Source organism: Pseudopodoces humilis, chromosome 7, assembly GCF_049639895.1.
Source record: "Pseudopodoces humilis isolate 2021_Gansu_Grassland_sample_001 chromosome 7, ASM4963989v1, whole genome shotgun sequence".
NCBI lineage: Eukaryota > Metazoa > Chordata > Aves > Passeriformes > Paridae > Pseudopodoces > Pseudopodoces humilis.
The window spans coordinates 6,005,480-6,018,282 of record NC_142206.1 but is presented as its reverse complement, the minus strand read 5'-3'; the positions used below and the strand labels follow the sequence as shown (position 1 = coordinate 6,018,282).

General features: G+C 35.5%; 1 protein-coding gene across 6 annotated transcripts in view; it reads right to left on the bottom strand.

Annotated features, from left to right (window-relative positions):
• SBF2 (SET binding factor 2) overlaps nt 1-12,803 on the bottom strand; it is a 232,027-nt gene that overhangs the window by 19,191 nt on the left and 200,033 nt on the right. For 3 of the 6 annotated variants that reach the window (XM_014257906.2, XM_014257909.2, XM_014257907.2), the window contains 6 exons: nt 12,408-12,545; nt 11,363-11,458; nt 7,956-8,027; nt 5,684-5,868; nt 3,505-3,681; nt 427-528 (listed from right to left, as the gene is read on the bottom strand). In XM_014257906.2, coding sequence (XP_014113381.1) covers nt 427-528; nt 3,505-3,681; nt 5,684-5,868; nt 7,956-8,027; nt 11,363-11,458; nt 12,408-12,545 — 770 coding nt within the window. The remainder of the gene's footprint in view (nt 1-426; nt 529-3,504; nt 3,682-5,683; nt 5,869-7,955; nt 8,028-11,362; nt 11,459-12,407; nt 12,546-12,803) is intronic. The other 3 variants (XM_088057519.1, XM_014257910.2, XM_088057520.1) reach the window with 3 other exon arrangements.

Here is a 12,803-nt window from a genome sequence, read left to right as displayed (position 1 = left end):
GTGTTACAGGCTCTTTGGCACAAATTCAGTTTTCTCCCTGTGTGGTCTCCTAACATTACATATGGAAATTGAATGGAAGAGAATAAATTTCTCCTGTGCTTAAAATGTTTAAAATGATAAATGGACAGTTGTGGCAACTTTTAGCTTTCATTCTTACACATGGTCAGGTGCAGGGATGCAGATTTTATATCTCAGCCTTAGAACTGTTAAGACCATCAGGACCTTTGGAAGGAATTTATTGCAAGGAATCATCTCATGAAATAAATTGCAAATGAATGCAAGGATTCATGCATTCTGGTTTCTTATCTGCTGCCACAACACAAATTTATTCATGTTATACCAAATTATCTGTCACTTGTGTAAAAAGGTATTGCCTGGTGTTTTTTCTTAATATTTAACTATTTCAAGGTTTTTATAGCAGCTTACTTGAGCAGTAATATCCCAGCCATCTTCCAAACACACCAAAACAGAAGAACCATTTTCCAGGAGTTCAGAGATGATCACACCCAGCTGCATTATCCTGTGAAGCTATAAAATATTGTGATTGAGTAACACACTCTAGATAAATCTTTAGATAATATCAATAAATATAATATTTTCATATTAAAAAATGTATTCCTGGATCTATATATAGCACAGAGAAATACACTGATGCAACCAACCAGGCAAAAATAAAATGTAACAGTCTAAGGATTTGCATCTGAACTACAATAAAACTAATAAAACTAAGGGAAGTTTTGAAGATAGGAACCTAAAGTATTAAAGCCAATGAGTACTGCAATAAAATAGCTGTCATAAAAAGGAGAATGGGAACAACACAGTTGACAGATTTACTAGAGAGAAATTCCATCCTGGGCTTAACACTAAAATAATTTCCTGTGAAAAGTTAAGATTCCATAAAGTCACTAAGTACTTTGATGGGAGAACCCATGCAAGATATTTACAAGATAATATTACTAATATTCAGTCGCATGAAAGTTGGAAATTAATGAATTGAACAATAGTAAAAACAAGAGAGAAACAGTTTAGATAGTTGGGCAGAAAGGCTAAAATATATGAAAACAGGACACTTTAATTATTTGCACTTTAATACTCATTACACAGTGATGACAAAATAAGCAGGTTAAAGAAGTTCAGGTGACTCTGGGCAATTTTATCTTACTATGAGATTTCACATCATTATTACTAAAAAGAAAAATCTATATGATGATTTTACCATTTTTGTACACTATGACAGCACTCTTGGTAAACAACATAATAGGTAATACATAGCAATTCAGTTTTTTACAGCAGAGTGAAACTGTTCTTTGTGCAGCACTGAATATAATCCAACCAACAGAAGCAATAGGAAAGATGAAAGCCTGAAAGAAGGAAGAAAACAGTATAGGAAAACAAACAAAAGATGGTAAGAGTCATCTAAGATCATTTATGCAAGAAAAAAAGTAAGTTCAGAAAGTACAAAAGGCACAGGAAAGTGAGAAGAAAATTAAATTGAAAAAATAAGAAGAAAAAAGATCAACCAAACCACAGTTTAACCCTTATTCATGGCAGTCTGCTTTCTTCCTCTTAAAAAACTGATGAATATTGCTATGGAAATTGTGATAGAAAAACCTTGACCCCTCTGAGCATTCTCACAGCCATTAATTAGAAAAAAAAAAACCCAACCCAAACAGACTAATTTTCCTAATTTTTATAGGTAAAGACTGAAAAGAGAATCACCTTTAAAACCAACTTGTTTATTCTTCTATGCTTTCTTAGGCAGTAGAAGAAAGGCTGGTTTTTTCCACCTTTAAACAGGAAACTGATATGCAATCTGATTTTACAGATCCATTATTAAAAATGCAAAACAATATTTTTTATAATTTGTGTTCAGAAGATAGGGCAGCACTTCTATTTTCTTCTATGTATTCACATTCTTATGAAGAGATAGCCCGTACTGTGTTATAATCAGTAATGTTAAACTTCTGTTGCCCAGAAGAGAAAAGCATAATACAAAGAAAACATTTCTGAGATGACAGATCTATGTTCTTTCATGGGAATAGCAGAAAATGTGCCAAATCAGTCATAAATTAACTTTATCAGTCATAAATTAGCTTTATCACGTAAGTCAGATATGACATGATTTAAACCACAGAAATGTGGTTTAAATGCAACAAAGCCAGTGTGTGACATTATGTCCTAGTCCTCAGCAGAGTGATGCACTCAAAGCAAAGGATGATGCTCTGAAATGTGCCTAGAGAGGAACTCCTGGAGTTCCAGGGGAATATTCCTGGAGAGGAACTCCTGGAGTTCCAGGGGAATATGCCTGGAGAGGAACTCCTGGAGTTCCAGGGGAATATGCCTGGAGAGGAACTCCTGGAGTTCCAGGGGAATATGCCTGGAGAGGAACTCCTGGAGTTCCAGGGGAATATGCCTGGAGAGGAACTCCAGTGCTATCCACCCTTGATCCCTGGGCTGCTACAGGGGACACGTTTATTTCATCAATTCAATGACTAATTTATTTGCACTCATGAACTTGCCCAACCACTCTGTAATGGAAAATGTTCACATGATGAGGAAGTCAAGTATTTCTCATGCTCTCCCAACTTCTCCCCTTCCTGAAAACCTTGGTGGCCATGACCAGCTCCTGTTCTCACCTCAGGGGAGAAGTTAAGCCACTCCTTGCAGCACATTTCAACCAGGAGTGCATTTCCTGATGTGTAATAACTGACATGTTACTCACAAGTATTTCCATCTCAAGAAATCAGTGGAAGTTTCTGCTTTCTGTGATTAACTGCATTTGAGAAAAGTATATTCTGCAGTGGATTCCTAATGTAACAAGTAGCTGTTGAAAACCATTCACCCCAATTAAAGTGGTTTTAGAGTTACAAAGAGCTGGCTTTCCCACATCTTTCTTAATTTGAATCTTGCAAAGTTTGCTCCAGTCTTACCTCTGTTTGGTTAATATTTATGTAAAGGATTATGAGACAAGGAAATCAAGGTATAGATTCAGAAAGAAGAGAGTAACATATATAGAATCCTCTCTTCCCCACGAATACTTTCCCATATCCCACAACAGACGTTCACTTGTTTTTTAACTTGTGCATATCAAAATCCAGGGTGGGAACACATATGAAAAGTCAAATATTTGTTTTGAAATCAAAAAGCTCATTTATTGTTCCACACTTTCTTTTTCTGATTTTTAAATTATATAAAATAAGAAAAATGAATTTAAAATCAAGACCATGAATTTATACATATCAAAAACCCAGTCATCTCTCCTTGTGTGTGTTCAAATGTTATAAAACATAAATTTTGTTATAAAAATGCCTCCCATATTTGCAAATGTTATTCACAAATATGATGGCATTGTGTAATGCCAGAACAGATAGCATGCAAAGTGCTTACAATGAGCAAAGAACAGCTGGTTAGAACACAATAGTCCTCTGTCACAAGAGCTTGGAATTTATTTTGTGTGAGCAGTACTGCATATAGATTATCAGAAGTACCTGTCAGATAAATTACCTGTGGGAACCACTCTGACTCCCCAAGTGCTTTGAGGAATGTTGCCTCAGAATCAGTAGGAATAGTGCTGGGAACACAAGCTCTCATCAGCTTTTTAAAGCTCGCCTTTGTCTGTCGGATGTCACTGAATTCAACAGGAACAAATTCACAATTCAAAGCAAAATCAAGTTTGAACCCCTGTATGAAAAGGACAACAGCAGATGTAGTTTAAAAGGGAAGCATATTTTTCACTGACAGTCTCCTTAAATCCCAAGGTCATGCCTGCTTTATTGCTAAGTAATTAATTCCTCATGAAAAATTGGTGTAGTCAAACACCTGCCCAGGATAATAAAAAATATATGATAAATAAAGATATAAAATACATTTATAAAATAAATACTATAAAATAAATAATATAATAGTATTATCATATACTAATAAGAAATATAATATAAAATATAAACTATAATATAAATATAAAATATATAAAATATAAAATATAAAAAATATAAAAAATATATAAAAATATGTAAAGAGAGATAAAATACAAAATATAAAATATAAATCCTTGCAAAATGTACCACAATGAAGTACCCAACTATAACAGCAGAACGTACTGCACAGCACTCATGTTTTCAATAATAATTAGAATTATCCTAGCAGTAATAGAGGTGAAGAACCAAAGTTGAATGACAATCTGTTCAGTTCTTTAGACACAACATAGCGTACGTCCTTTAACATTTTTAAAGCTAATCAACAACAAACAAATAAAAATGAAAATATCTGTATGGCTGACATGTGAACAGTGCAGGACACATTTTGGGAGTTCAAGAAAGCAGAAAAAAAGTAACCTCCACACCCAAAAAAAGGCCCCATAACTGCAAACCAGCAGAGTCATCTAACAATCTCTGGACACCGAGGGAGTTGTTTGTCTGAAGTACCTTGTTCAGCACAGAAAAGCAGCTGGATGGTTTTCCTAGCAGAATTCCTCATGTTTTATTTAACTTATGGCATTTAGCAATAAGAGAGGAGAACTGAATTAAGAGAACAAGTTTGCTGACTGAAAAAACCCACCAGAACCCAATGGATGACCATGAAAAGGATAATATGGAGAGCATTATTAGGAAAAACAATTCTCATGTATGAAGCATCACTGAAGATGTTCATGCCAAACTTTTTGAGTTTTCTTCAGAAATTGCTTTCATTGAATTAAACTTGGCCTGCAAATAACCTTCATTAAGCTCCTTCATAGAATGCCAAGCAAAAATGTAGGAGAGTGAAAGCCTTTTAAGGTTTTAATTCTGTTTATATTTTGGCATGGCTCAAAACTAAATTCAATAACTCAACAATGGTAAGTTGTAGTAATGCATGACAAAAGCAACTGAGGAAAGTAGCATCATTTCTTTAAAATGTTGTCTATTTCTGTTCTCCTTATCAATTTATGGGATGTGATAATTAGCAGAATAGAGCAGTAATTTCTGCTACACAGCTGTGGATGCATGACTGAACTCTTCACTTATTGTTCATCAAGAAATCCAACAAATAGAAACAGCCATTTTTAGCAGAATATAGTAATTTAATTCTGTAATTGATGCATTATTCTGTTACAGCATGTCTCCTCCACCTCCTGATAGAACATAATTTCAGAAAAAAATGAATAGTGATGTATTTTCCTACTACCAATAGTAGGTTTTAGACCTTTTGTATTTCAAAAAATACATTAATATTTCATGTATGTTAATATTTTGAACAAGAAAGTAGAAAAAACCCTGTTTTTTTAAGCTTTGAATGCAAACTTTAAAAAAAAAAACCTGAAAACATTTTCAGAAATCAAGTAAAACTACTAAGAATTAGAGGACACCTGTTTTTCAAAAAATTGCATCTAAAACATTAAAATCTATCAAATAATATGTACAAAATAGTAGCCATCATGGTCCTCTTTGTGTAATCAAATCAGGAGTTCTGGGTTGGCCTTATTCTCATCATTGGCTTTATCTGAGTTTAGTGCTGCCCACATTAATGAAGATTTCCTTCTCTGATAATTGCTTCCCTGGCTAACAACATCTTGTTTCCTTCATAACATACTTCCATGTTATCTTGAACATCATTTACTATTTGTAACAACATGAGAATAATTAAACTCAACCAAATTAAAACTACATTAAACATAAAAAAAAAAAAAAAAAAAAATTGTCATTACCCGTAACTGAGATTTTTCTCCAAATATATAAAGGGCTGCTTGTCTCCTCAGAAGCTGACTTTGCAGGAAAGAGCTGCTGCTGTAGGGAGGGGTGTTATCTTTCCCTGCAAGTCTTGCACCCACATCAATGAATGGAGTCTGAGTGTTGATAAATCGGTTGCTGGAACGAAGACTCGCCCATACACCTTCACAAGGATGAAGAATATTTAAAAAACACTTTGTGTGAGGCACTGGAGACCATAATTACTTAGACATATGCTTAAACATGTCACATGCATCCCTCACAGGATATAATTAATGGTATGTATTGGAAAGAAATGGATTTGTAACAAAAATTGCCAAAACCATCCTACTGCATTGTTGTTTAAGCTCAGCCGCTCATTTAACTCTGCACTGCGCTTTCTGCTGTAGAGAAAACAGCTGCTGGGGTATCAGTAACACAGTGATAAATCCCAATTTGCAAATAGCAATGGCCATGTAAAAGCATGGAAATTAAATTCCTAGAGGGACAGAAATCAGGAAAGTGCAGAAATCCCAAAGCCAGCAACAACATGAAGTGCAGGGTGATGTGGAACCACGGACTGCATCTGCAAGCAGCAATTTTTGAATGGCATCACACCAATGTCCCAACAGCACTCTGAGTTTGCACACTGCTGCTGCAGCTCTATTGGCACTGCCAGGGGAGGAAACTCCTGCAGCATGCAGACATTCTCTAATCTTATCATGCTTGAGTAAGTTTGGGTGATTTTAACATAAAGTAGTGATAAACCGGATTGCCAAGGCCTGTTTAGTGCTAGAAGAAAAGACAAGCAGTAAATATTTTTCTGTTTCTTCCACCTCAATTAATAACCAGAGAATGTTTTTGTGTGTGCAATGTTAAGCACGTGAAAGGTATTGGATTCTCAGAGTGTGAACAGCACTACATGAAAATCAAATCCCTCAAAGTACACTAAACTTGGCGTCCAAATGGCAGTGTGAAATTCTTTATCCCACTATGCAGTAAATCAGATTATCAGAAGAGACTATTGTCCATAAATCTGTGAAGCAAGATATCCAAAAGAGGCACCAGAAATACCTCATAGTACTAGAAATTTACATACTATAGGACTGACACCCACCTCTCTTCAGGAAAATACAATAATGTGCATAGTTAACATTTCTTGCACAGAGGAAAAAAGATGCAGATAACAGTAAATTCCACTGAGATAGTTAAACCAACAAAATAATTTTACTCTGTTTTTTAGAAGCAGGATTGGGTTTCTATTAAAAAATAATTCTGTACAATAACTCAACAGGGACTTGTCTGTACAGCTTAGCTTGTCTGCCTGTCTGGCTGCTGGTCTGGGATGTGAGCAGATGAACTGCAGCAACTGAGAGTGGCTGACAAGGAGTTCTGAGTCAGGAACAGCTCTCAAAAGCTCCCACTTCACAGCCAGCCACTTTTATAAAACACCTCAAGTGGTAAAGGAGTGTGTTCAGCACAAATTTTTATTCTACGTTGCAGCTACTACACGTGAAATAGTAAAGACTTTAGCAATCAGAAATCACAGCAAACACAATAAGAGAAAAAAGTTCTCATTCATTTGGTATGAAAAATGGAAGCTCCAACACAGACTGCTGTCCCCAAAAATGAAGTGTACAAAAATACACAGTGACACTTCGGAGCATTTCACAAATGCACCCATCCTTAGAACTTGTGGCACACCAAAAGCAACAAAAGTGGCTACAAACACATGCAGATGACCATGTTTACCAGCATGGACAGCAGTGATTAAAAGGCACAATTATGTTTCTATGGTACTTTTGCCTAGTAGTTTATTTTTGTTAGGACTATCTTGCTTTCATTATTTGGCATACACTGTATTATTATGACTTTCTGGTTTGACAGTAATCAATTTTCCCCTGTTGATTAACATTAATAACTATGGAAAGTAATTAATTGACAAGGTAACACTGTTTCTTAGCTATTTTACTAAAGCAGTAGGAATACTAAACTCTTTTTCAGAACTGATTTTCAGCTGTTTAAAGCTTTCACAGAGAAAATTTTCTACATATTGCTGTATTACATCACTCTCACTGTGCATACATTCAATGGGCAAAAAACCTCAAAACATAACAAAGCCACAACACTGAGCTAAACACCCCCAAATTTTAATAGAGAAATGTTAATGCAGAAACAAAGCTTTCTGTCAGTATCACTTTAGAATGAATTAAGACACTGTAGCAGAAGATGGTAGAAAAGAATGGGCTTCCAGGACACAGAATACAGTACCTTGATGGACTCTTTCCTTAGTTGCTGATTTGGAATTTGAATGAGTGAAACATTTATCTCTGTACCCAAGCACTGGCAGATAACAGTTAAGACAGAAGGAGGAGGAATGGAATGCACATTGCAGCGAAACACATTGCAGGAGAGAAGAAAAGGGTTACTTATTAATTTCCAAAGATCTGGTATATATTGCATTTCTTTATAGTACATGATTTATCAGACAGCACAAATCTTAGGCATCACAAGACAAAACATCAATCAAGCCACAAAACCAATATAAAATGGGAAGGAGGTATCCATTTATCAAACAGGAATAATTTTCATTGTCATTGCAATCGCTCAAACATGTAGCAAAGCCATCATGTGTTTTTCCATAATTATAATGCCAAAGGAAATGTAATGATTAAATCATTCTGTTGAATAATTTATTCAAAGTTTCTATCCAGTTGAAAGTTAGTTTAATTAAAAATCTCAACAGTAATGCCTGTTACAAAAACTGGTTTAGTCTAGGGATGTTAAGTGTAGCATTTGATGGACCTCAAAATTAAAGCAGAATGCAAGATATTAGTTCTATACACCTTAAAACATGTTTAAATGGCCTGTGTACAAGTATATAATTTAGAAAACATGTAATATCTACCACAGAAAGAGACCCTCTCTCCCCTTACAAAAATCAAAATTTTCTGTGAGAGCCTTATATGTTTATCAGTGCATGTATCTCTGGCCCAAAATCCACGTCAACATAACCAAGTCCTTTTAATACAAATATTCTACTAAATCACACTCAAAACATTAATGTTTCCTGCTTTGAAACTAATTCTCTGAGCTGGGTCTGTATTTTTTAATTATAAATATCCTAGTATTTCTCCAGTAGCAGCAAAACTTCCTGAGAAAACTTTTTATTCTGCTAAATTACACGGCAATGCCAGGTACGAAGTGCTGCTCTATAGAACCACATTATACTTACAAAGTAATATAAGTGGAAAAGCTATGGCTTTTGAGTGAACTTACAATTCTCATGAAAAATATCAACCATGAAAAGGTCAAAGAATGAAATTATATTACAAAACATAACTATTAGACCAAATATTTCAGATCAAAACCAACTTGACTGAGCTTTGGGCAGATGCTTCGTGACAATGTTCCAGATAAAGTAAAAAAATCATACTTGACACAGACACAAATATTCAGAACAACTGATGAGTGTTCAGAACAATGATGGTTTTTAAAAAATGAGAAATACGATTCAGGCACTGGAACATGTATCCTAACTTATATTTTTAAATTATATGTATTACAAATAAATGGTCTGGCACAAAAAAATAGAAAATGTAATTTTCTACTGCTGTATCATAGCTGAACCTGACTTTTGAGCCCTGCTATGTGTGATAATAAATACAAGGAAAGAGTGCTCCAGAATCCAAACCACAAAAACACTGCTATTGTATTTTGCAGTGTAGTGTATAACCCATAGCTGCTTGCTGCTTCACATATGAAATATATCTAGCTGTGAAAAAGTAGTCAGGAACTTTGTAACAACAGGTTTGAGAACAATTTTAGAGATTTTATATACTCTGTGTATTTTTAAATTTCTTTTAAAAGAATTGTGTCAGCTAATCTAAAAAAACCCCCAGGGAGATATTCCCTTTCTCTGCTCCCTCTTCCCTTGTCAACTTCTCACCTTCCCTAGGGCTCCCACTGTACTTGTCAAACATTCTTATGTTACAGCAAAGTCCTCCCAAGTCCTGCTGAGCTGTGAACAGACACCTTTCAGATACCCAGGGCAGGTGTGGCAGTGATCCAGAAAGACGCAAGATAACTTCCCTGCCCTCTTCCTGATTGCTGCTGAAATTTAGCCAAGAGATTTCAGTGTCCAATAAAACAACACGTCTGTGACCTAATACTGCCTTCAGGCTCCTTTCTTCTTCTTTGAGTAGCAACAAACTCATCCTATCACACTTACCACAAACTCTAATCCAAGAAACCAGCAGCAGTTATTTCAGTAATCCTTTTATCTTCAAAAGACAACTTCCACACAGCAAACAGCAAACTTTCCCTGACTTATCTGCACCACTTGGCTGCTGTTGTGCTGGCACAAGGGGATGGAACACAACCAAACCTCTTCTGTCAGCCAGCAGCACTGCCACTGCTCCAGCGTTCAGCCTGGGCACAGCATCATTTATCCAACAGCTGCAGCCACTACTCCCTCCTGCTCTCTTCAGCCCCAGCTGTCTCACCCAGATCACCAGCTTTATTCATCCCCAGCTACGACACAGTAACAACACAGGGAGCACAGGTCATAAACAAAACTCTTCTATAAGAAATATGCATTTCCTATGATTAACGAAAATGCACAGAATTCCCCATTCTTTGGTGATCCCCATGTCCTCTCCTGCCCTTCCTCTCTTCCCTTCTGCTACAATTCTCTCATCACTTCCTTATACATCTCTTCCTTTTTCCCTCCCTCTTGTGTTTTTCCTTCTCTCCTTTCCTTAATCCCATCCACCTCTTCTGGAAGTTTTTCTCTATAAGTATTTTTATCCTTCCTCATATGAGGCTGTGGATTTTGTATCACACAAGAAGATTCAGGTTGGAATGAACCTCAGCAGGTCAATGTAAATCTAAACTCATTTTAGATGAGGTATCAAAAGAGAAGAAAAACAACTTAGAAATAATTATAAAGAGCCTTCATGGCTGAAAGGTAATAAATCAAATATAAAATGCGCTCTCTTACAGAACAGATTCATCCCTATTTTAACAAATGTATTTAAGAAATTTGGTGCACTAATTTATGCACACGTTGCACATTAAAAAAATCATGACTTCATCAGACTAGAAGTGTAGAAGTAGTTGGAATCCCTCAAACACAATGAAAGGTTCTTGTAGCAATGACACTGATGAGCCCCTGTGCCTAAGAACAACTATTTCCAAAGAATGTACTGTACCTCTCTCCTTACTAGACCTGGCCACATAACTCTCTACTCCTTAGAGTAAAATTATTCACAGATTATTTGTAATGTTATGAAGCATCAGCTAAGTTTCAGACACGCATTGGAATGATCTGTAATTGCAGATTCTAAAGTCTATTAAATTCTTATATAAAAATATGCGTTTTCAGGCCATACATATACAAATTAAAAATATAGATGAATCCCAAATAATTTAGAAACATAATCCCTATCTGAGTGCTTAATTTTTCACTAATTCCAACATGAAACCAACTTTATTTCAATGGTAAGTAAAGGATTTGAACAGAAATTAGATCATGTTGTGGACTGAGGCCAATCTAATTTCTGTTTTGTTGTTTCACAGAGCAATGAATCAATAAAGAGTATAATTATTTTTATTTCACTAACATTTTTTCATAATTTATTACTTCAAATAATAGACTTTGAGCTAGTCTTACTAACCTCCTCGAGCAAAGCTATTGGATAGATTTACATCCAAATGTCCTGGCACTACCTGCTTAAACACAGTAGACATTCTTGAAGCCCTCGTTTCAGTGCCTAAAGTCAGCCAAAAAAAGAATAAAAGATTAAAAAAGCTACAGTGTTAACCAGACTAACACTTAATATGACTGATAAAATGCCCTTTTTCACCCAATATAGCTAATTCTTGCCAATTTTGTACTTTAGATTTATTTTTTAAGACAAATGCGTACATTGGCAACAGTATGGAAGTGTTAGATACAGCTAAGCAATCAACATATTTTACAATAAATGAAGCAAAGCACACACACTTTGGGATGGTGTTACTTTACAAGAAAAGCCACTGTTTGGCAGTATTAGGCCAACTGCAACCAAGTAAGACAAGACAGAGACACAATTTCAAGTCACATAGTACTTCCTGACACAGTGGGGTTACCCTCACCTAAACCTCACCAGGTTTCATCATAAAATAACTGAAATAAAACATGGATTAATTTCTTCATGGTTCCACCAAGGCATAACTCAAATAGTGTATTTCATTAGAGTTTTCACTGCAAAAACAGCTCTACTTGGAAATTACATTAGTAGAAACCCATTATGATATGCAATGCATAAAGAATATGTCTTCCATTGCTGCTGCACCTAAACAATGTTATCTGTTCTGATCTTGCAACCTCATACTTCCTCATTATACAGAACAGAGCAGATTTTGCCTCATTATATAAAAAAGAGCAAATTTGCATACTTTTAAATTTGGTAGTCTTTTATTCAATATGCAGTTTATGCTTAATTAGTTCTAAAAGACTTTACTGCCAGATTAATATTGAAAAGTATTTCAGAAAAGATTATAAACATAATCTATAATCATAAACATCTCTTTAAACAGAGAAAACATATTCACTGAAAGTAAAAGCAAATAGGCTCTGGAAAGTCTAAGAATAAAGAAACAACAGAATTCATATTCATCTCATAACCAGAGAAAAGTCACTTCTCAGCCAGAAAAAAGCACTGTACAAACCAATTTTACCTGGAGACAGAGCAATGGTGGGGCTAACAGTGAGAGTATTACTGCCATTCATTTTGCAGTGGACGGATATCACATTCAGCAAGGCTTGTAGGTATTTCTCCTGTTCTATACTGCTTGAAGATTCTAGAGAAGTGGGAGCTAGAGTCACAAGAAGAATGGAATGCATTAAAAAAAGAAAAATATGATTCGTAAATACATAGAATAAAAGGCTTACTGTGTAAAGCAGAGCATGGAAAATGTCCTGGTTTGCCTGTCAAAGGTTCAAAAAGCTTTTCCTCTGATGACAAGCTGTTCATCACCTGGCTGCACAGCAGGATGCAGCAATGTTCTCTTGCATTCCACACAAAGCTGAACTTCTGAAACTTTTACCTCATGGTCACTGAGTAAAACATTCAT